General features: G+C 37.7%; 1 protein-coding gene across 2 annotated transcripts in view; it reads right to left on the bottom strand.

Annotated features, from left to right (window-relative positions):
• The window catches only part of ATP6V1H (ATPase H+ transporting V1 subunit H), a 120,640-nt gene that overhangs the window by 23,928 nt on the left and 71,111 nt on the right, over positions 1-25,601 (bottom strand). For both annotated transcript variants that reach the window (XM_050801791.1, XM_050801792.1), the window contains 4 exons: positions 23,650-23,828; positions 21,269-21,394; positions 9,815-9,916; positions 3,610-3,723 (listed from right to left, as the gene is read on the bottom strand). In XM_050801791.1, coding sequence (XP_050657748.1) covers positions 3,610-3,723; positions 9,815-9,916; positions 21,269-21,394; positions 23,650-23,828 — 521 coding nt within the window. The remainder of the gene's footprint in view (positions 1-3,609; positions 3,724-9,814; positions 9,917-21,268; positions 21,395-23,649; positions 23,829-25,601) is intronic.

Raw genomic sequence — 25,601 nt, 5'->3', positions numbered from 1 at the left:
GCAGAAAGTAATAAATGTTAACTTTATTGTATCCAAAGTTACAATTTAATCTGATAAACAAAAACTTCAGGAATAATGCAATATCAAAAACCTAAAAATCCTTTAGGGCAGAAAAGCCCAGGGATGCAGGCAAAGTGCTGCTGCCGCTGCCTGTTACGCAGACCTTCATGCTTTCATCTGTGCTTGCATTTTCATTATGTTCAAATAACTATTTCACTATGGAGGGCTAAAATACACTATTTACAATAATTCGTTTCCATTTAAATCAAGCCAATGCTAAAAGAAAAACTCCACTGTATTTTCAAATTTTCACTTGGTACAAAAGAAAACAATTTAGAGAAATTTATAGATTCTTTAGAACCCCAGTAACATATTGTAGTTTAAAAAGCCCCTATTTTAGGCAGGTAGAAAGGTAGTCTTTACAAGTATAGTTTAGTATAGACAACTAGGTTACCTGAAAAAAGGTATTGATCCAAACCTCTTCTACATTTGGGGATGTAATTTGCAAAAGATTACTTTCCAAATGGTATTCTATTTAGTCTCATATTAAACTAGTATTGTAATAAATTGTTATTACTTGAGTAACTTTCATTCTCTGGCACACAGAGCCACAGAAATTTATAAGTCACAATCAAATACAGAGATCACAGGTGAATTTTAATCTTCCTTTATATAAAAATTTCTCTATGAAGGAAGTGTGGGAAAATACTAACACTAAGCTTCTCCATTAAATGCAAAGGAAATAATCATAGCTAAAACATTAAAATTTTAAAAGTTTGGCATATAATTAGAAAGATAAAGGAAAAAAGAATACTCTCTCATAAAGAGCAAATAAAATAGTATTTCCCTGTAAAGACAGAATACTCTTCCTCTTATAATCATACACGGAGAAAGGTACTATAAGACTACACCAAGTTTCTAAATTCAAGAAAAAAGTCAAATTTTAAATATTTCATCTTCAATACATGATCATCTGAACAACAAAAATTCTCAACCAAAAAATTTCCTCCACTGGCAAACATCCTGTTTCACACACATCTTGCCTTTCATATTAGGAATATACATTTTTTAAAACAAGAAAACCACTAGATCCAACAAGAAAGATTTCAAGAGAAATAAACTAATAAAAGAATAATTATATTTCAATAGCCCTAATTTCAACACGATGGGAAAATAAAACTTTGACTTTCATAGAAACTTTAGAAAAATATCTGGCAACTATAAGTTAATTGGTTGCAATGGCCTCAAATTCTATTAAATGCCAACATCCTTTAAATTAAATTCCTGTAAGAGATATAAAACAAACCATAAAATATGAAATTACTAAATAATTGATTTATCTTGAAAAATCTAGCTTGGGGTAAAGTGAAGTAAGGAGAGAAATCCAGTGGTGTATCCTAAGTTTTACTGACAGACCTGAAGTTTTTCCTCCTGCTAAACAGATAAAAACCATTCTGGGGTTTTTACCTTCTGTTTTGATCCCATTCTTCTTGCACTGAAGTTATGGAAAAAAGTAAAAACATTTTCAGCCCATCAAGTGCTGTCAGCACTAGCTCTGAATCTACCCCAAGTCCATCTACTTCTTATCTCAATGTTTATCGTCTACGCCAAGCCACCAACTATCTCAGCCCCAGACTATCATGAGAACCAGTTCAAATGCTCTTCATTCTTTCTCACTTACCCTTACACAATCCATTCTCCAGGGAGTAGCCAAAGTGACCTTTTCGAAACATAAACCACACCTTGTCATTCCCCTATTTAATATCCTTGCAATGGTTTTCAAATCATCTTACAGGAGTCAAATTATAGCCTACAATGCCCTACATGATCACGTCTCTGCCTACCTCTCCTGAACCCTATTTTTCCCCTTCTACCGTCCTTCATGTCAGAGTTTGCCCTTGACCATCCTTCATATCAGAGTTTCCCAACCTCGGCACTGACGTATACTTCTTTAATGCTGGGGACTGTCTGCATTACAGGATATTACCAGCACTCCTGGTCTCTATCCACTAGATGCCAGCAGCACCTCCAACCCTGAGTGTCACAATCACATAAGTCCCCGCACATTGCTTTAAACAAGCCAAGTTCATTACTACTTCATGGCCTTTTTACCTCTCATTCCCTCTACCTAAAATGCTTATTCACCCCAGTAATAGAGCTGTATGGCTGGTTCCTTTTCATTACTGTCATCTTAGCTATGTGGCCTACTCAGGGAGGCTTTCTCTAATCATCCTATATAAAGTTGCACTCACTTCCATCATACCTAACATCATTTAACTTATCAAGGTACAAATTTGTACACTTATCGGAGTACAAAGTGCTCAAAAAGCAGTTGTAAGAATTTACATAAATGTCACTATTTATGATAAAAGTGTTAAGTGGCAGGAACATAGTATTTAACACATGATACCACAGCAGCACTCCTGGATAGTCTCCTACACTGTATTTGCCTGCATCCTCAAAATGCACCCATGCTAATGCATCATTAATCCTCTCCTTTGGAAGGGCTGGTAGCATTACTGTCAGTTAAAAGCAATGTATATTTGTTCCTGATGCCTTAACAAAAATAGTCCAAAACAGAGCATCCTTCCAGAGGGTGGGGAATGGAGAGGCATTTGAACTGTTTAGGATAGTGATGAAGGCACTGAACACCCAATCTACAGCTAAAAGCAGCTATGCCAAGAGGAATCTTCATTTCTTCATTTCTTCTATTATATACACAAAGGGCTCACCAGTATTATGTCTAAGTAGTTACTCTTTAATTGATCTTGTTTTAAGTGGATACAAAAAAGTCACTAATTTTTATTTTAAAAATAAAAACAGGCAACAAAGAAGCACAACTTTAGTTACTTCAAAAGCATAAACTATATGAATGAAATGTGAGAGCTGAATCTGAGTTTCATCAGCTTTTAGGGTTTTTATGTGAATTGGTAAAATTCATTCAATTTACCATATGCTGAATAGTCAAGCCTTGCAAAATTGTGGCGTCTCTAAAGGAATCAGTAGTCCAACTGCATTCAACTCCAAAAAGGACTGACTGACTTATGTCACAGGATCCTTTGAGTTACCTCTGGAGTTGTTTTTGAAATTATTATTTTGAATATACACTCGAGACCTTGAGTATCTTTTAAAACTATTGTGTTATTGCTCTGAATTACTAAAATATATTTCTACATTTTGAATCAAACTCACTGATTTTAAAAATGGTCATTCAAAGCATTTACATAAGAACTTTTAGCCGGGCGCGGTGGCTCAAGCCTGTAATCCCAGCACTTTGGGAGGCCGAGACGGGCGGATCACGAGGTCAGGAGATCGAGACCATCCTGGCTAACACGGTGAAACCCCGTCTCTACTAAAAAATACAAAAAAACTAGCTGGGTGCGGTGGCGGGCGCCTGTAGTCCCAGCTATTCGGGAGGCTGAGGCAGGAGAATGGCGTGAACCCGGGAGGCGGAGCTTGCAGTGAGCTGAGATCCGGCCACTGCACTCCAGCCTGGGCGGCAGAGCGAGACTCCGTCTCAAAAAAAAAAAAAAAAAAAAAGAACTTTTAGAATGGCAAGTGAGAGTTTGCAGACTAATGTACGAGTGTGAGCAAAAAGCCATGGCATACCAGTTGTGCACCATGAGCTTCTGCACGGCCAGCAGAGCGTTATAGCGGACCTGCTGGTCTTCGTGATGCATGTGGTTCATGACCAGCTGCTTCCCACCGAGCTGCTCGATGACCCTGCAAACGGGAGAGACATGGTGAGGAAGATGCAATTACTCTCAAATTCACAGTTTATAAACAGGCATCTCAAATACCAAAATGCTAAAAAGGAAAGTAACAATGTACGAATATAAACCAAACGTGTCTTTTTTTTATACATCATTTTCCCTGAACCACAGATTTACAGTATTCAAATATATTTTTTTTAATTCCTAATGATAAATCCAACAGCTGTCCTCATTTCTCATCTCTAATCCAGAAAAGTATGATCTGCCCAGATACCACCCAGTCACCAGCATTTTAGATCATGGTTTTCTAAGTGGTTGAGTATTAACGTTTTTATTATCAGTATTTCTTGCTTGTTTAAAATCAGTATTGAACACCATCTAATTTTCATAATATACAATCAATATCAAGCCCACCAGTGACTGTGCTGTGTGACAGATAAGGGCTTAGAGGTAGACAGCAGGGAACAGAGGGTTAAAGAGCACCCATGCTAATTTCCTGGAAAAGACTACTGATTTTAAGATATCCACCGGTTTCTCAGAACAATGGGATACGCCATGTGACTTGGGCAGTGAGATGGAGGAGAACATTCATATCTTCGAGAGCACCGAGATGACTGACAACCGACACTGCTTTCTATCACCACACTTCCAACACCCTGAAAATCCACTTATTACATACACAAAGGAAAGTAAAAATGGTTATTTTCGTCATGCATAGAAATAGGTCCTCTGTTCCTCTGCAAAAGTGTGGTTACAGACAGAGCTGTGGAGTCTCAACTTCCACAAAACAGTGTGGACTGCCCTGTCCATTCTTCAGCCACCAGTCCTGTCTAGTGGAGGATACCTATTATATAGTCAGTGACAAGTGGCACCTTAATACAGTACGGTGTTTGGTGGTTTAAGACAATCTCACAGATCAGTAAGGTTTCTGGGGTCAGAAAGAAATAAGTAGATGGGGTCGGAGTGAAAGGGAAGCTTTTATCTGCATACCTTTTTATATTTTATTCTTTAAAGCATGGTTTTTTTAAAAAAATGTATTGAACTGAGGGGAACAAAAAAGAACATAATGTAAGTATCATCAAACATTAACTGAGTGCTTACTGCATGCCAGGCACTGTACTTTAAAACATTATCTAGGCCGGGCGCGGTGGCTCAAGCCTGTAATCCCAGCACTTTGGGAGGCCGAGACGGGCGGATCACGAGGTCAGGAGATCGAGACCATCCTGGCTAACATGGTGAAACCCCGTCTCTACTAAAATATACAAAAAACTAGCCGGGCGAGGTGGCGGGCGCCTGTAGTCCCAGCTACTCGGGAGGCTGAGGCAGGAGAATGGCGTGAACCCGGGAGGCGGAGCTTGCAGTGAGCTGAGATCCGGCCACTGCACTCCAGCCTGGGCGGCAGAGCAAGACTCCGTCTCAAAAAAAAAAAAAAAAAAAAAAAAAAAAAAAAAAAAAAAAAAAACATTATCTAACAAATCAGCTCAGCCATTTATCAAACATGTTAATTAGACAAGTCCTTTACCTGGTAAATTCCTCCCTGACAAATAGGGAGGACAAGGACATCTTTACAGCGTTGCTGTGATGATTAAAGGACATAAAGCCTATGTCCCTGCAGGACACCAAGCCCAGCTCTGCAGCGATGATGATACAAGATGCTCTCCTGCCTCCCATTCTCACTGTAGCCAAAGGGATCTTAGCAAAACTCTGCATATTATTTTTACTACTTAAAATTCAGTGGCTTCTACTTCTCTTAAGAAAAGGACCCAGGCCAGGCTCATGCCTGTAATCCCAGCACTTTGGGAGACCAAGCTAGGACAAATTGCTTGAGCCCAGGAGTTCGAGACCAGCCTGGGTCACACAATGAGATGCTGTCTCCACAAAAAAATTAAAATAAAAAATTAGCCAGGCATGGTGGTGTGCACCTGTAGAAACAGCTGTTTAGAAGGCGGAGGTGGGAGGATCACTTGAGCCCAGTTCAAGGTTACAGTGAGCTATGATCGCACCACTGCACTCTAGCTGGAACAACAGGGTAAGACCGTTTCTTAAAAAAAATAAATAAAAATAAAACAAAGGACCCAAATCCTTAAAATAGCTGACAAGGTCCTTTCACAGTCGGCTTTGGAGCCCCACTGAGCTTCACAGAGCACGGTCACAGGCTGCTTGTTCTCTAGACTGCCTCTGAGGCCTGAGCTAGCAGCCAACAGCACCATAGCTCCTGCCTGAAGGAAGCTTCTCTAATGCACGAGTTTTCTCCACAGGCACGTAACAGCCCCTTCTTGCGCTTAGGAACATTATACACCACTCCAGCAGAAGGTCTGGGGCAATTTTAAACAGCAAAATCGCCCCCACACACACACAAAAACCCCACAAAACTGCAAAAAAAAAATATATGGCACTAAACAGACCACGTAAAGGATGCTTGTTTCTAGCGTAAAACAGAACACAGGATGGAGGAATGTTGCCTTGTTCCCCCACAGCTGCGGATGTGTCCATGCGCGACTCCAATTATTCGACAATTCTATACATGTCCACGGATAACTGCGAAAGCGTCTCTAGTATTGGCACGGGTGTTGAAAATAAACTTTTTAGGAGGTGGGCAAATTCACAATTCTGGAACCAATGAATAATGAGGATCAAAATACAATCTCAGAAAACTGCCATGTTGTGAGCAAAATACGACTGAATCCCGAAGTGCTGGGATTACAGGTGTGAGCCAGCACGCCCAGCGATCCTTTCTTATGACTCAAGAAGTCTATTCTTGATAACTTGGTAAAAGTTCAAAAACAAAATAATTCTAATACTTGACATGAAAGAATTACGTAATTTAAAATGCTTGAGTATTATGATTAATCTTTTAGAAAACGTAGTTCAAATTGTTGGTCTGCAAATCCACTGAACATCCATAAAGTTTGGAAAACAAAAAAAACAAAAAAACCTCCTATAACCATGAGAGAAAACACTGTTTTGTTTTGTTTTGTTTTGTTTTTTGAGAAGTTTCAAAAAGCAGAGTCTTAATGAAAGGAGAAAATAATTCAAAAACATATCTCAAAGCAGAAGGATCCGGAGCTTGCAGAGAAAATAAGTTATGCTGGTGAGAGGCTTCAGAATAAAGAATGACTATATTAGTCCACGATGTAAATATAAGCCACTGGAAGGACGTAGAAAAGAATTAGCATGGCCACAGTTTTGGGCCCAAAAAGGCTATTTCAGGAAAAGCACGGAGGATCGACTGCAGCAGTTACTGGTGATAGGAAGTCTAACGAAGGTACAGCATGGTGGGAGAGATCATCCTTCTTAGGGAGAAACAGTAAAGCAGGAAGAAAGAAAGGAACGGAGCAGTAGAGCAGAATTACGTGAAGGCACAGCAGGCTTCTGCCTTGGCAGCAGGTCAGGTGTGCACAACATAGCCAAAAGGAACATTTGAAACACTGGCTGGCTACTGAGGCAGTGCTGTGAGAAGATAAATTCTTCAACAAGCTTTTCACTTTCAGGATTTTAGAAAGATCATATTTTTATCTTCATTTGCTTTTTAGCACTTATAAATCTAAGAGGGCTCTATATACTATCGATCCGTCTGTTTTTCATGTTTAACACATTTTAGATGAGTTACAGATTGGACTATTAGCTACATTTATGTTTGCCTTATCTAAAGATCTTTAATTTTCCATAGAAAAACAGATTATTTTGGAATGATATTAATTTTGGACAGCTCTTGATATTACAGTGTCAAGAACTATGAGGGTCCTAGTTTTTACCCTACTTGCAGCTAACAAGTTAGCCTGCCACAGTTTCATGGATCCTGGTAGAAGACATGAGACTCCTAGGTCTGAGACAAAGGATAGTTTATTGTTCACAGCAACAGAAATAGCAAGATATTGGCATTTTAGTGCTGGTCCCCCAAGCCTCAATTTCCACAAGCCAACATAAAGAGAGCCAGATGAGCCCTGCACACTGTATAAGAGGAACCCTAAACTTAGAGAAACCCCAATCTCTCATATGGCAGTAAGCACATCTGCCCATTGCTCTTAGGCAGACGAACCTCTCTGTAAAGCACATTCAGTGCCTTGTCTTGCAAGAAGTTCAGAAAGGTGAGAGACAGAAGTCCAAAAGGCTTATCGGGAACAAAGAAAAATGAAAGGCATGACAAATGTCTTCGTACAATATCAACCCCTCATTTCTACACCATCTTACCTTCCAAAAAATTTATCCATGAACACAACACTTGTGGGTGGTTCTGATGAATTTGGCTGGCACAGGCTGGGACCAGGTCCACTTAATTAGTTTTATATGCCATTTCATTAAGGCTACTTACTACCTACAAGACTCCAAGCACCAGGATAAGGCCAACATGCAGCAGTGACCTCACCACCCATGTCCCGCAGGGTCCTGAACTCAACCACCTAAACAAATGCAATGAATCATCAGAGTCTACAAGGACAGCCTCCTTTTACAGAGCTCTCCACAATTGTCTGATGACTACGCAATCTACTGGTAGTGTTTCCTGAAATACTTGAAGGTTCCTTATGACCACCCCTAAAGTGCAAGTTACTGTCCCATTAAGAGGCAGATGAGTTAATGCCTGGCTTCCATAAAGTATAATACCAGGGTACTCATCGTGCCCCTGGAAAGTGGTTTATCATTGCTGGGGCCACCCAAGTGAGACCTTCATGAGTTAGGAAACAGGCTGGGTGACCTCCTGGCTGGATGATAAACCTTCAGAGTCTGAGTTCAGTTCAAATAACTGAGTCCTTATTTTAAGGAGAGACTGGCCTATTTGTCTATGCACCAGTCAGAGGACATTTGTCCATACCATGGGATGGCTGAGGGATAGCTTTAGAATTGGGGAAATGGGAGAGACATACAGAGTTGCTGACAGGCATTTTGCTTAGGAGGTGCAGGAGCCACCATTATCTCTTCTGTTTCCAATAAATTTTTCAGTAAGGTTAAACGGAGTGGCCATGGTATAGCAGTGAGAGCTATCTGGCAGTTGGTGACAGGCCCAGCACTCAGTTAAACAGAAGTCACTGGCAACAGCTTGGGAGATTTGTGTGTTTTCCTTTGAAGAAAGCTCTAGAGGCAGTTCACTGGAAACAAAGATCACTGACCTCCCTCCCTCCCCTGTATCTCCAGGTTCTGAGGTATTCTTCAGATGCTGAGGTTGCTGTTATCCTTCCACTGCTACAAAATCTATGTGCCCCATTCCAATAGCTAGCCTCACTATTTTTTAACCATCCCTTAATTGTATCCAGATATTTGGTCTGAAAGGGCCAAGTACAAAAGGGACAACCGCATTTTTGCGAAACTTGCAGAAATCCATTAAGTTTCCGTCTTAGTGTGCGTGAGTCACTACAGAGGGACTTGGCAAGCACTAACCAAGCAGTCCTTTTCCTTATGATTCAGGTTACGTACGGGGGGTGGCAATTCTTTTCCTAAGGGCCAGATAAGTAAATATTTTACACTTAATTCATCTCTGTAAGTACAAATAGTAGACAAAAAATAGCCAGTGCTCACAAAATGGCCACTGAATTAAATCATACAAACCAAAGAAAATCTTTAACATGAAATATCTAATGTGATCTACACAGTAGTATTATACAAGTGTACTTATATTTTTATACTACTTTTTTTTTTTTTTTTTTTTTTTTTTTTTTTTTGAGACAGACTCGCTGTCACCCAGGCTGGAGTGCAGTGGTGCGATCTTGGCTCATGGCAACCTCCGCCTCCTGGGTTCAAGCAATTCTCCTGCCTCAGCCTCCCGAGTAGCTGGGACTATGGGCGCGTGCCACCACGCCCAGCTAATTTTTTTTTTTTTTTAGTAGAGAAGAGGTTTCACTGTGTTAGCCAGGATAGTCTCAATCTCCTGACCTCGTGATCTGCCCACCTTGGCCTCCCAAAGTGCTGGGATTACAGGCGTGAGCCACCGCGCCCGGCCTATACTACTCATTTTTAACTGGGTTTATCATAATTCTCACTACTGTGGCAAACTTGATTTCATTTACTTTGTTAGTTCCTTTGCTAACCTACTCCATTTTTGATAAGCACATTATTTTAGACTCTACATTGAAGGTTTCAAGAAACCAAATGAAATGGCTTTCTCTTACCGTTTGCCTCGTGGATAATGCCGCACATATTCTCCAACATCATGAGCAGCAACAGCTAAGACCTGGGGATCATCTGACACTTCCAAAAGTTTTGTCAAGATTCTGAAACAAATTTTATCCAGAGAGATCAAGTTCTAATTTTTCTATAGAGGACAACAGAGCACAGGTATAATGAAGATATCTTCCTGAAAATAGACATTAGTATATTCATATTCTTCTAAATATTTCACTATTACACACAAATTTGCAGTTTTCAAAGCTTCATACATACATAACAAGTTTCTTTCAGATTCACAATGTAGGCCATGCACAATTTCCAAAATATCAGGGACTCCCCGCCTCAAGAAAACTAGAAGATGAATAAAAGTTATTTTAACACAAAACGGCTACTTATATACATTTTCATAAGCCATTTGTAAACCCTAGGACCTACTGTATTTTAATGCTCAAGGGCCTAAAAATAGATGGAAAATTTCTCAATTCATTCTAAAAGCAGAGCATAACTGTGATAACCAGTCAGAATGAAGGTTTTTTAAATGGCTTGGTAGAAGACCAACATATAAAAACAACTCTTTCTAATATCCCAGCAACTCAGAAATAGATACATAAAAACCTTAACAAATTAGCCAACTGAACCCACTAGTACACTGAGAGACAATATTCAGTTTTCAGCTCAAATGTCATCTCTTGTATAAGAGGCCAGGATTACCCTAAGGCAGTACTCTCCCCATCATTCTCTTTTCCTTCTCCACTTTTCTTTATAATACTAATTACCACCTGCCATTGTAATATGTATTAAGACAGTCATGTTAAATGACTTCAAGTCATAGGAAGGAAAAATGACAGATCACAGATCAATACATTTAGTCTGATGACATGTATAAGTAATGGTATATAAAGATGTGGGTAAGGTATGTCTAGGCACCGAAAGAGACCATGGCCTGCTGATCCTAGTTCCTCCTCAGGAAGAGTCTGAGATTGAATAGCAGTGAAGAAACCTCTCCACTTTAGTTCTCTCTGCCTTCAAGATGAAACAAGACATATATTCAGTTTCTCATATATCTATTTATGTTTTTAACATTTCAAACTATGTACGTTTTTAAAAGGCTAACTTGCAAATTATTCTAAAATTAAATTTAATTCAACTGAAACATTTTGATAATTTCAAAAGATTACTTCTATGTTTTATTTCGATAATTTAAATATCAAGAAATTTTATGAAATTATAAGCAAATTACATTAACAAAAATTATTTAAAATATAACATTTGTTCTCAAGAAAAGAAAAATAGCTCAGAGTCGTCAAAGCTATGTGAAATATATAAAATTTTTCACACCCAGAAACAAGAGTGTGGGTCCAAGGGCAATTATTTAAAGGCAGTTTGTCCCTAACTGTCCCACTCATTACCCTCATGTTCCTGGAATTTGTGATACGAACATCAATGTACAGCTAATCAACAGTTTATGTCATTTTAATGTAAATTCTTGATAAACGACTTAGGAACTGCCTCTTCTTTTTCCCTTAAAAGCCCACTTGTAACTGCTACTAATTGGAGTGTATATTCAAGGCAACTTGAATCTATGCTCTCAGGTAGCCATCTTCAAGCTTTGAGCTCGAACAATCTCTGTATTTAATCTTACTTTCTAAATTTCGTTATTTAAGACTGACATTCTGAATACATCAAACCAGAAGTCAGAAAATAACAGCTCAAGTCCAAACCCAGATGCCATCTGTTTCTGTAAATGTTTTACTGGAACACAGCCACGCTCATTAGTTTACTTGTTGCCCATAGCTGGCACTGCAATGGCAGAGGTGAGTAATTTGGGACAGAAACAAAATGGTTCAAAAGTCAAAAATATTTACTACCTGGGTGGGTCTTTACCAAATCACGCTGCCAATCCCTGCCTTAAACCATTCTCAGTGACTTAAGCCATTCTCCATATGGCTGAGACCCTCCCTGATACCCAAAATACGGTGTACACACCAGCAGCATGGACATCACCTGGTTACTTAGAAATGCTGACCACAGACCCTAATCTAGGACTACTGAATTAGAATCTGCATTTTAACAAGATCTCCATTAACATTTGAGAAGCACAGCCTTAGAGTCAAATAATGTTAGAACTGGAAGGAATCACAGACTTTCTAGTCAAATCTGCAAAATGTGGACATGATTTTAATTCTTACCCTTCAGGACCATTAAGTCCACTAAATATCTTCAGCAACAATGAAAACATCTTTGTATTATTAGCTATAAACCTGCTGAGCATGCTATTTCTGTGTCAAATAATCAATAAAAATGTTCAAAAGAACAGGTTCAAAATAAGAGATTTTATGGTACGCAATGAGAGAGTTCCCTCCAAGATGTATCTGAATACAGTTAAGTCAACAATAGATTCAACAATCACAATCCAAACCTCTATTGCCACATTAACCACAAGTCATGATTCTATCAAATAGTCCAATGGATCCAGGCAGCAACACACCACAGCTCTGTAGTTAGACCAAATGTGATTTCTGCCTCGACATCAGCTAGAAATGTAATCTTGAAAAGCATCTGTTATAATCAAATTAGAATTTACACTATTATTCTAATTGATCACTCAACAAATACGTTCATTCTCTTTCACAATGTTTTCCCTCAGTTTTAGAAACTTGTTTTCCCTCTCAGCTTTTCCTTTTCTTCTATCTCCATGGCTTCTTATATTTCAGAGTATTTCCTTATTCAAAATACATATTTATTTCAAAACTACTAACATACAAGCTACAAGGTATTTTCTCTACAGTTCAAAAGTGAGAGGGAAAAATTAACTTACCTACTTGCCAACTCTGGAATTACCTGACGTAAGTGTGGTTATCCACAGATAAAAGGAAGACCAGTATGCATGGTGCTTTTTAAACAGCAGAATCAAATAAAGATTTCATCCAGATCTATCTTAAATGGGCAGCACTAGTACCTGTCATTGACCTCTTGCAGATAATTTGTAAGAATGTAAAGAGTATCAGGTGACATGATCAGGGGGTTGTTAAGCTGCCGCTCTAAAATAATAATTGGTTGCAGCTGGCGCCAGGGAAAGACAGTTTCCCAACAATAGAAAACACCTGAAGCTGGTGATCAGCAGCTTCCCAATAGTATCTCAAGAGTGGGGTGGGCAGGCTTAAGCATGCACATTAAGGTGCAAAATGGCCGAGTTTAACCGGTATATGACCTTCCTCTAGGAATGCTCAACCAAGGGGAAAATGCCTTCAGTGAGCATGAACACAACTTCAGTAAACATACTGTGCATGTGGCCCCTCCCAAGTGCTGGCAGGCCACTGAACGTGACAGGCTAGCCCAAGGGAAACATCGAGGGAGGAGAAATGGAAACTCCAGAACCATGCCAATGTATAAAACCCCAAGTCAAGAGCAGAACAGGGCACTTGGATCTCCCAAGTCACCCACCTGGCCCTCTTCCAAGTGTACTTTACTTCCTTTCATTCCTGCTCTAAAACTTTTTTAATAAGCCTTCACTTCTGCTCTAAAACTTGCCCTGGTCTCTCACTCTGCCTTAAACCTATTTCTGCCCCTCAGCAGAATTATTTCCTCCAAGGAGGCAAGGATCGAGTTGCTGCAGACCCATACATATTCACAACTGGTAACACCCCAAGTGACAGAAGAGACTCCCCTTCTTGGCCAAGGGGACCCCAGAGAAACCTCAAAAACTAAGTTTCAGGCTATGATGGGAAGAGGGATCAGACAAAACTCATAATACCCCTTCCCTTTTGGAGTTTAGGCACAACTGGCCACCATTAATGTAAAACAGAAATCAGGTACACTTTCTCAGGGCTCCGTAAGGCTGTTTCTCCCAAGACGGTGGTCACTCATATTGGCTCAGAAGAAACCTCTTCTGAGGTTTCACAGAGTTTGGTTTCTCCATTAACAATAATAAAAACTAAAGACAAACAATAATTTTAAATTTCTCATCATCATATAAACATAAAAGAAAAACACCATATATCAGCTGGGCGCGGTGGGTTCACGCCTGTAATCTCAGCACTTTGAAAGGCTGAGGCAGGCGGATCATGAGGTCCGGAGATCAAGACCATCCTGGCTAACACGGCGAAAACCCGTCTCTACTAAAAAATAGAAAAAATTAGCCGGGCATGGTGGTAGGCACCTGTAGTCCCAGCTACTCGGGAGGCTGAGGCAGGAGAATGGCGTGAACCTGGGAGGCAGAGCTTGTACTGAGCCGAGATCGTGCCACTGCACTCCAGCCTGGGTGACAGAGCAAGACTCCGTCTCAAAAAAAAAAAGAAAAAGAAAAAGAAAAGAAAAATACCATATACCATTGTTCCTGGCTATTCAGAAAAATCACAGTGTCATACAAAGATAAAGGGAATAATCTGAAGAAGCCACAAAAATTAAAACCTAACACCAAAAACTAGAAGGTACCCTTTTCAAAAGTCTCTTTAAGTGTATCATAATAAAGATACACATAATGCTTTTGTAATAATTTGTAAAACGTTCCCCTCCATTATATTCAAGTTTTCTAAAAACTAGATTTAAAAAAAAAATCCAAGCTCTTTTTGTTGTTAAAACTCAAAGTCAAAAGGTAACAATGAAAACTAATCCATTCCTTACCACTTCCTATTCTGTCAGTCTTGCTGACATCAAGCACTCACTTTGATTTACCACACTTCGTTTAAATAAGAATCATGTATCATTTTCAGTAATACACAGAAAATTGAGTCTGAACAACACAGACAGGTGGATCTAAAAAATGTTCCATCTGGATGCCTCATTTAAATGACAGTAGGAGGATTTCTTAAAAGTATAAATCTATAAGGAAGGACGAAATGGGAAATGAAACAAAAACAATAAAATATTGAAGCGGAAAGTCAGAAGAACAAATATTAAATATGAGAAAACCAAATACCAAGCTGGCAGGGAGGTAAGCCAAGGAGCAACCTGATTTACAACACAGAACTAATTATACCAATATTTTTAGATACCAGGCTCAAACTGTGCTGCCTCATATGACAACCACTAGCCACATGTGGTTTGTTTTAAAGTTAAATTGGTTAAAATTTAGTTTCTCAGTTACCAAGAACATTTCCAGTGCTCTTTAGTGACAAACTATTGTACTGAGCAGAACAGATATAAACTACTTCTATCATCACAAAAAGTTCCATTGAAGTTGAGGTAGAAGGTGAAAAACTGTAATGCAATATCTATAGGAACACTATAAAAAAATCACACACAAACGAATAAATGTAATGAAAAACGGACAAGAGAGTAACATTATCCGACGGAAATCCTACATAAATGAAGGGATATACTACCATGTTCATGGATTGGAGGACCCTCCTTCCAAATTAAAATAATATCAACTCCCCCTGGAATAAACTATGGCTTCAATCCCAATCAAAATACCGGTCAAACCATTTGTTTGACAAGCTGATTCTAAAATGCGTACAGAAATGCGGAAGTCCAGAAAGCACCAAGACACCTTGGAAGAACAGGTAAGCTCATACTATCAGACACCAAGACAGAAAATAATGAATGGCAATTAACATAACATAGTATTGGAGTAAGAACAGACAAATAGATGATGGAATGGAACAAACAATTCATAAAGACATTTGCATAGGAGAGGTTCTAGCCAGAGCAATTGGGCAAAAAACAGAAATAAAAGGCACCCAGATTGAAAAAGTGAGAAGTAAAACTCTCTATTCACAGATGACATAATCTTGTACAGTTGATCATTGAACAGCACAAGTCTCAACTGCACAGGTCCACTTACACATGGATTTTCTTACACCTTTGCCACCCTTGAAACAGCAACACCAACATCTTCTCTTTCTCAGTCTCCTCAACACGACGATGAGGAGGATGAAGATCTTTACAATGATCCACTTCCACTTAATGGACGGTAAATATATCTTCTCTTTCTTATGATTTTCTTAATAATATTTTTTATCTAATTTATTGTAAGAATACAGTATATAACACAGGTAACATTCAAAATATGTATTAATCAACTGTTTATTATCAGTGAGGCTTCTAGTCAACAGGAAGTTATTAGTAGTTAAGTTTTGGAGAAGCTAAAAGTTATACGTGGCTTTTTGACTGTGGGGAAGGAGGGTCGGCATCCCTAATTCCTGCATATTCGAGGGCCAACAGCAGACAGAAAATACAAAGGAATCCAATAAAGAAAAGGGTATTATAAGGTCAATCTACAAAACTCAATTGTTTTTCTATAAACTTGCAATAAATAATTTAAAAAAAAGAAAACAACTTCATTTACAATAGCATCAAAAGGACAAAATATTTAGAAATAAATTTAACAAAAGACATGCCAAATTTATATTCTGAAATCTACAAAACACTGTTGAAAGAAATTAAATATGATCTAAACAAATCAGAAAACATCCCAGGTTCATGGATCTGAATACCAAATACTTCCCAAACTGACATACAGCTTCAACGGAATCCCTATTTGAGTCCAAACTGGGTTCTTTGTAGATTTTAACGAGGTGATTCTAAAATTCATATGAAATGTTAAGGGACCCAGAATAGCCAAAATCATCTTGGAAACAAAAGAGCAGACTTCTTCCAGTTTCTGGTATAGCATGTAAAGAGCTTGGAAATCATCACTCCGATCTTCACAGCAGGAAAAAAAAACAAATGCTGAACAAAACAAGTCGTCTTAGATCCATCAGGATCCATCAGAGAACTGAGGTCCCAGGACAAAGCACCTCCCTGGAAGCTAGAGAGATGGGTGACAGAGAATCAAAGCTTATTGGGAGCAGAAACTGCTGTTGGATCTATCAACTGGTAGAAACACTTAAAGGCAAACTGACTAATTGCTAAAGATTGAACAAAAACTAGCTAGAGAAATAAAAACCCCAAGGAGTCTAGTCTTATGGAAGTTAGGTGGCCTTCACAGTGCTCACCTAAGGAGAAGTGGATAATCGAATAGGCCTATATCTATTAAAGAAATGAGTAATTAATAACCTTACAAAACAGAAAGCAACAGGCCTACATGTTCTCACTGGTAAATTATGTCAAACATTTAAGAAAGAAACAATACCAATTCTCTACAGTCTCTTCCAGAAAACAGAAGCAGAGGGAACAACTCTTAAATCATTCTATGAGACCAACATGACCATAATCCCAAAATCAGAAAAAGACATCACAAGAAAGGAAATTTACAGAGCACTATCTCTCATGAACACAGATGCAAAAATCCTCAACAAAAATATTGGCAAATCAAATCTAATAACATGCAAAATGAATTATTAAACTATGACCACACAGGATTGAGTCCGGCTATGCAAGGCTAGTGTAATATTTTGTAGTGTCATATTTGAGAATCAATTAATGTAGCCCATCACACCAACAGGCTAAAGAAGAAAAACCATATCAATAGAGTTAGGAAAATTATTTGACAAATTCAATATCCATTCATGATAAAAACTCTCAGCAAATTAGGAATAGAGGGAAACATTCTCAACTTTACCAAATAAAGATAGTGTGCAAAAAAAAAATCTATAGTTAACATCATACTGAATAATGAGAAACTAGATGCTTTCCTCCCTAAGATCAGGAGCAAGGCAAGGATGTACCCTCTCATCACTGTATTCACCATCATATTGGAAGTATTATTAAGCGTAATAAAACAAAAAAGGAAATAAAAGAAATAATTACAGCAAAGTCACAGGATACGAGGTAAATCTATGATTCACTTGTTTCCCCATACACTGTCCCTGAACAATTGGAATTTCAAATTAAAAACACAGCACTAGGCCAAGCATAGTGGCTCATGCCTATAATCCTAGCATTTTGAAAGGCAGAGACGGGAGGATTGCTTTGAGGCCAGGAATTCGAGACCAATCTGGGCAACAGAGTGACATCCCATCTCCACAAAACTTTAAAAAATTACAAAAAAAAAAAATAGCCAGACACGGTGGTATGTGCCTGTAGTCCTAGCTGCTCAGGAGGTTGAGATGGGAGGATCTCTTGAACCCAGGAGTTTGACGTTACAGTTAGCTATGATCACACCACTTCACTCCAGTCTGGATGACAGAGCTAGATCCTGCCTCTTAAAAAAGGGGAAAAGGCCAGGCACGGTGGCTCACGCCTGTAATCCCAGGACTTTGGGAGGCCGATATGGGTAGATCATGAGGTCAGTAGTTAGAGACTGGCCTGGCCAACATGGTGAAACCCCGTCTCTACTAAAAATACAACAATGAGCTGGGCGTGGTGGTGCACTCCTGTAATCCCAGCTACTCAGGAGGCTGAGGCTGGAGAATCTTGAACCCAGGAGGCAGAGGCTGCAGTGAGCCGAGATTGCGCCATTGCAATCTGGGCAATAGAGTGAGACTCTGTCTCAAAAAAAAAAAAAAAAAAAAAAAGAGGCAGGGGGGTGGACAACAACAACAACAACAACACACACCCACCCCCACCCCCACACACACAAGACCATTAGCATCAAAAAAAAAAGAGAGAAAGAGAAATACTTAGGTATAAATGTAACAAAATATGTGCAAGATCTATATGAGGAAAACAAAAGCCAAATGAAAGGAATCAAAGAAAACTGAAACAAATAAACAGATATTCCACATTCACAAGTAGAAAGACTCTACACTGTCAAGATACCAATTGTTCCCAACTCCATCTATAGATTCAATACAATCCCAATCAAAATCCTTGCAAGTTATTTTGTAGATACTGACAAACTAAAGTTTGTTTCCATATATTCTAAAGTTATGGAAAAGCAAAAGACCCAGAATGCCCAGCACAATATTAAAGAACAACAAAGTCACAGGACTGACATTACCAACTTCAAGATTTACTATAAAAACAGGACTCAAAACAATATGGTATTGGTAAAAGAATAGACAAATAGATCGCTGAAACAGAAGAGAGGGCCCAGAAATAGACCCACACAAATACAGTCAACTGATCTTGTGACAGTGGAGCAAGGGCAATTCATTGGAGCAAAGATAGTCTTGTCAAAACCCACAGAGCTACATACAAAGTTGAAAAGTTCAGAATGAGGAAACTATACAATACAAAGAGTGAATTCTAATGCAAACTATGTATGAACTTTAGTTAATAACATATCAATATTAGTTCATCAATTGTAACAAATGTACCACACTAATGCTAAAAAGTGGACGTTAGAAACAGGAAACGGTGTTGGTGGAGGTAGAGGTAGCATATGAAAGCACTCTACTTTTTGCTCGATTTTTCTGTGAATCTAAAATTGTTCTAAAAATTAAAGTCTATTTTAAAAGTTGTAGTAAGGTATATATTAGTAATTCTCACACTGTGTGTGACAGCAAACTCTAGTAATAATTTAAAATATCTACCAATTAGAGACTCATTAAAGATACACTCTTTTTCTCATAAAAAGAAAAAAGGTAGAAAGTCATACTTCCTGTTTTCCAAACTGACAATAAAGCAACAGCAATCAAAACAGTGTGGTACTGCTATCACAGTAATCTTATTGACCAGCAGAGAGTCCAGAAATAAACCCAAGTCTATAGTCAACTGATTTTCAACAAGGATGCCAAGATAATTCAATAAGTAAAGAATAGTCTTTTCAACAAATAGTACTTAGGACAACTGGATAGCCACATGCAAAAGAAAGAAGTTGGACCCTTACTTCATGCCATATACAAAAATTAACTCAAAATGGATCAAAAACCCAAATGTAAGAGCCAAGTCTATAAAAATATTGTGAAAACATGGGAGTAAATCTTCATAATCTCAGTTTTAGCAACACACCAAAAGCATGAATAACTAAAGAAAAAATTAATTAGACTTGATAGAAATTTTAGAATTTTTGTGCTTCAAAAGGACACTGTCAAGAAAGTGATAAGATAACCCACAACATGAGATAAAATATTTACAAATCACATATCTGAATCTGGGACCTATATCCAGAATATATAAAGAACCCTTACAACTAAGTAATAAAAAGACAACCCAACTGAAAAATGAGCCAAGCATCTAAACAGACATTTCTCCAAAGTAGATATACAAATGGCCCACAAGCACATGAAAAAGATGCTTGACATTATCAGCCATCAGGAATACAAATAGATACTACAATGAGATATCACTGCACACTCACTCAGGTGGCTAGAATCAAAAAGTCAGGTCATAACAAATGTTGGCAAAGATGTGGAGAAATCAGAACCCTCATTCACTGTTAGTGGGAATAGCAAATTGTGTAGCCACTTTGGAAAACAGTCTGGCTGTTCCTCAAATGGTTAACCACAGAGTTAACATATGACTCAGCAATTTCACACCCAAGTATCTAACAGCAAGACAAATGAAAACATACCCACACAACTTGTATCACAACTATTACTGGCAATATTTATAATAACCAAAAGGTGGAAACAACCCAAAAGTTCATGAACTGATGAGTGCATAAATAAAATGTGGTCTTATCCACATAATAGAAAATCATTCAACCATAAAAAGGAATGAAGTAGTGATAAATTCCACAACATGGATGAACCCTGAACACATTACAGTACGTGAAAGAAGCCGGTCATGAAAAACATACATGATTCCATTTACATGAAATTTCTGTAACAGGCAAATCCAGGTATCAGTGGTTACTTAGGGCTAGGTAGATGGGTGGATAGAGAGGTGATGGCCAAAGGATATGACGTTTCTTTTTGAAGCAATGGGTACAAATATCTGAATATACTATAAACCACTGAATTTTATTGTTTAAACATATGAATTGTATGCTATATAAACTATATCTCACTAAAAAAAGAAACAAACCTACACATATCAGTCATCTTATTATGACAAAAGTAAACCTGGAGAGCACTGGGGGAAATGTTTTCAACAAATGGAGCTGGTTCAATTAAGTATCTATGGAAAGAAAAAAATAAATCCTGTTCCCTACTTTATGCCTTACCCAAAAATCAATTCCAGATGGACTGGGTATCTAACTATAAGAAGTTAAACAATAAAGTTTCCAGGAGATATCATATAAAGACATTTTCGTGACCTTGAATAGGCAAAAACTTCTTAACCAGGACACAGAAAAGCACTAGCCAAACAGGGAAAGACTGATGAATTGAGCTACATCAAAATTTAGAGCACCTCTTCATCAAGACACCATTAAAAAGTAAAATGGCATGTGACAGAGTGGGGACAAAATGGCTGTGATGAAAATATACATATGAGACAACAACCTCATGTTCAGAATACATATAGAACTCCTGTAGAAGGAAAGAAAATAGACTTGAACAGGCACTTCTCCAAGAAAAGATGTCCAGATGGTCAAATGGATATGAAAAGGTATTTAACCACATTAGTCAGCAAGAAAATACAAATTAAAACCACAGAATATCTAAAATTTAGAGTGACAAAAACAAGTGTTGGTGAGGATTTGGGATAACAGATATTAAGAGTGTAAAGTGGAATAATAAACTTACTTCAAGAGTTCATAGTTCTTCTCATTTAACCTCACGGCATTCTCTCTCCAAAATTTCTCAGATTTGTGCACAGGACTCCATTCCAGCCTTCCAGATTTAAGTTCTGAACTGTATTCATCAAATGAACTATAAAAATGTTTAAAGAATTCAAGGTTTATAAGAATCTGACACTTACTCCAAAATTAAGCAAAATAAAATGTCTTCACTTATTATTTAATTACAAAGACTGACCATCCTTTGTACATTAACAAACTACCACTAAACGAACTTTAAACAATTTAAATAATCTTTAATAAATCATGTGAAATGTTATTCAGTGTAGTAAGGTCCAACTCTCCTGTCAAATTTGAATGCTGGGTATGAGACATAAAAATCAACACTTGCTTTCAAAATCCTTACTCCAATATATACATGAATGTGTATAAGAAAAAAATTGATAGATCTATCAGAATTTCTACCATGACACTTGAAATACTATATTTCCCAGACCAATAGGCAAAATAATATGTTACGTAAAAGCATAGTACTTTAACATAATAAACTCCATTATACTATAAATATCATAAACTATAATAATACATCACAAAAACAAAATCACACGTATTGGCACAACATTTTACAATGTGATGACAAAGAGTATAGACAGAAATAACTGAATTAATCCATTACGGACTAAAGACAAAAGCCTCTGTACATATAACAAACTGCAATTCACCTTAATTTAAAAACCATTCACTGGAGAGTAACTTGATTACTCCAAGCTTTACAGTATGAAAATTTTTAATGTGGTTAGCCAGTAGACAAACACACTGTCAGAACATACTTGGACTTTCTCTCAAGTAAAAATTTAAAAAAGATGCAACCATTCAAATACTAATAGTAATTCAGTATAACCAAGATGTACTAGATAAATTCATCAGAGGGTACCATTTGAATAAAGCAGTAAAACACTTTAATGTAGGGCCAGTTAGTACAAGAAGTAAACTAGTATTTTTAATATTCGTATCCTAATCCTATAATAGCAAAAACAGAGACCAGCCTCTTTTAGCTGCGTCCATCACCCTATTAGCTTTATGTAAATAGTATTTTTCAAATTACCAAATTCAAGGTGAAAAATCAGTAATAATTAGCTAAAATGGATTAAATCATTTAGAAAGCTATCACTAATCTTATTTTTTACAAAAACAGGCCTTAAATGATTATTACAGAGAACCAGTCATCGGTTTTTAATAAACATAGTAACAGAATGTATAGCTGTGAAGCCTATTCCTGGCCTGCCTATTATAATCAATGTATCCATATTTGAAATATTTGAAATTCTAGAATAATAAAAATCATTTTTCTTCCTCCACAAGATCCATTACAAACCACTGATACAGATAACACCTCCCACCTCTGGGAAATCTTTGGGCCTTGGGATTATGGCTGCACTGAATCATCTGGTAAATACATTTCTGGAGCACATACTATGCTGAAGGCGTTTGCAGAGCAGACGGAACCTCACAACAAATCCTGCAAGGTTAACATTTTTATTACTGTTTTACTAAAAGAAAAACAGACTTGAAAAACTCAAGAAGCTTGTGCAAGGTCACACATGGAAAATAGCCAAACAATTCCAAGAATCAGCCTGGCTCCAAACCCTAGTCCACCCAAGACAAGTACCTATTTCCAGAGAGTAACCCTTTAAAAAACGTGCCAATGGTAATTTAAAAACAAAGAACACGAGTGTTAAAGGAAAAGATCATCAAGATATTATGTACGAAACAGAAAAAGAACAAGATCCAAAAGAATATGCAGAGCCCCATTTGTGGGTTGTAGGGGGCAGGCAGAGAAGGGCTAGAAGGCTTTTTAGAAGCCAACACAAGAGACACGAGGGAGAGTGAGGCGAGGCAGTGAAGATGGTGGGAGTGGCATGCAGTTCCTTCCATACTGGCTAATTCTTTCCCTGTATATACATTATTTACATTACTTTTAATATTAAAAAATGAGACAAAAGTCCTTCAAAAAGCAGGAAAACAAATACTTTCTCCATATACAGGCAAACCTCCTCCACTAATTAACAAACTACTGTTGTTGCTTAAAAAGACTCTAAGAGAAGACTCTCGAGGAGCTCCAGGGTGGAGTCACATCCTGAGGGAGTAAAGCTGGTCAGAGTTTAGACAGCAAAAAACAGTGGGAATCTCCCCAAATTAGAAGAGATAACACAGTTCTGTCCAACTGTTGCCATGTCAGAATGATGTCTTCCCAGGAGACATTAATGTATTTTAGTGAACTCTCTTGATTTGTATAGGTGACAACAAATTCAGGTTTTCTTAAAATGCTATGCAAGTCGAACAAAGTCCAACAGATCCAGCACATGAGAATTAAAAAGAATAACACACCTAAGGTCCTGGACACTCTCTCCAAGTTTTTCCAAAAGAAATTTGATATCTTCGCTGATATCTTCATCATCGTACTTCTGCTGCTCCAAGTTCTCCAACTGTTTCAGAACTTTGCACTGAATCATAGCCAGGGCATATTCTTGGCGAGTTTCTCTTTCAGTTGATTTTTCTAAAAAGTTCTGGGTTAGACAAAGTGATAGTGAGAAACTACATAATTTGTCATGTGATGTTCACAGACCTCTGCACATTCTTTTATAGTCTCTCTCCTCCTCCTATTCTCAAGTTTAACTATCACCTTGAAGTGGATGACTCTGTCTCAAATCCTTACTTCGCTCCTGAGTGTCTGTCCCATATCAGAAGCCTACTTCTGATCACTTTTGTATTTCCTGGATTACTAAACATCTTTAATTATTGACCCAGATGAGCCCTACAACACTGAACACGTTTACAATGAAATCCACCAGAATCCTTTCTCATGGCCTTGCTCTGGCTGTGAGCTCTCGTTTGTTGCCCACCTAGAGCACACAGGATACTAAGAAAGAGTGTTTCTTCAAGTTCGCAGTCAAGCCAAGTTCTCCAGTTCCCAGTCTGTCACCATTTTCCCACGTCTATAATAAAATTGTAAGTGCACAAGGGACAACAATTTTTTAAACTCCCTTGTTTGAACAATTATCAGAAAAGTTTTGCAACATTCAGGCAAATTCCTGAGTTCTCTTCTAGGATTTTCTATTTCTAAGAGTACTTAAGAAAACAACAAAAGAATCCACAAATTTGTAAAAATAAGCTGTCATGGAATTAAGCAATGTTTCTAAGTAAGGACCAGGCTAAACTCTTGGAACAAGAAGCAACAACACAGACCTCTGTTTTCAAAAAAGTTACTTTCACCAAGCTGGTTTAAAAAGCCTGTCAAATTAAAAAAAAAAAAAAAAAAAAAAAAAAAAAACACACACACAGTAACAATTAACTCCAATTGTAACAAAATTTGAATATTTTTCTTTTTACAAGTAAGTTCTATCCCTAATAATGAGGCTGAACAAATGCACAAAGTGATTTAGCTTAGCATGTGGAAGTCAGTGAAACCAATGCCCACCAACCTTCCCTTTATGTTTCTACCAGATTTTAAGTACCCTGAGAGTAGTTTGCCTTATTTTTCTTTCTAGCACAAGTGCTCAGCTCAGAGTTGATATTTAATAATAAAATATTTGTGAACCTAATATTCCTCCTCAGTGCTTACATCGATAGATATGAGAAATTACTTGCAATCCTCCTTATTATGAATAGATGAGTAGAGTAACAGCAACAGTATAACTAAATTAATTTGCTTTTAAAATTACTTCAAAACTAAAACATGAACGTCCACTCAGGTATGATGGATTTAAGAACCTACTGAACCAACCTCTCTCTGGCAGAAAACAACTATAAAACCTGAACAGACTGAAAAGGCAACTACTTAAAAAAAACAGTAAATAGAAGCAGACAGACTCTGGTATGAAGTTCATACTCACATACAGTAGGGAAGTCAAGGAACAATACAAGTACGTTCCTGTCACTGCAATTTTTATCCTGAAGCTAAGGCACAGTGGCAGAGAAGCCACAGAAAAGCCAAAAATAGTCTTTCTGGCCTGGGGAACCAGAAAAGTGAAGCTGGAAAAACATGAACGCTGAGGGGTAAGGCTGGGGGGAGCCCCAGAAAACAAAGAGCAATAAAGGAGACCCAAATCCTGTCTGAATACAGCTCCAGAATGAACCAGATACTAGAACTAACAAAGACTTCAAAGCAATTATTATAAAAATCCTCAATGAAATAAAATGCTTTCAATACATGAAAAATTTCAAACAAAAAAGGTATAAATTATTTAAAAAGAAACAGAAATCCTAGAAGTAAAACTACAATTTCTGAAATCAAAAAATCAGCTGATGGACTTAAGAACCAAGTGGAGATAAAACAGAAA

This window comes from Macaca thibetana, chromosome 8 (genome assembly GCF_024542745.1).
Source record: "Macaca thibetana thibetana isolate TM-01 chromosome 8, ASM2454274v1, whole genome shotgun sequence".
In the NCBI taxonomy this organism is placed as follows: Eukaryota; Metazoa; Chordata; class Mammalia; order Primates; family Cercopithecidae; genus Macaca; species Macaca thibetana.
This window is presented reverse-complemented; position numbering and strand designations above follow the sequence as displayed.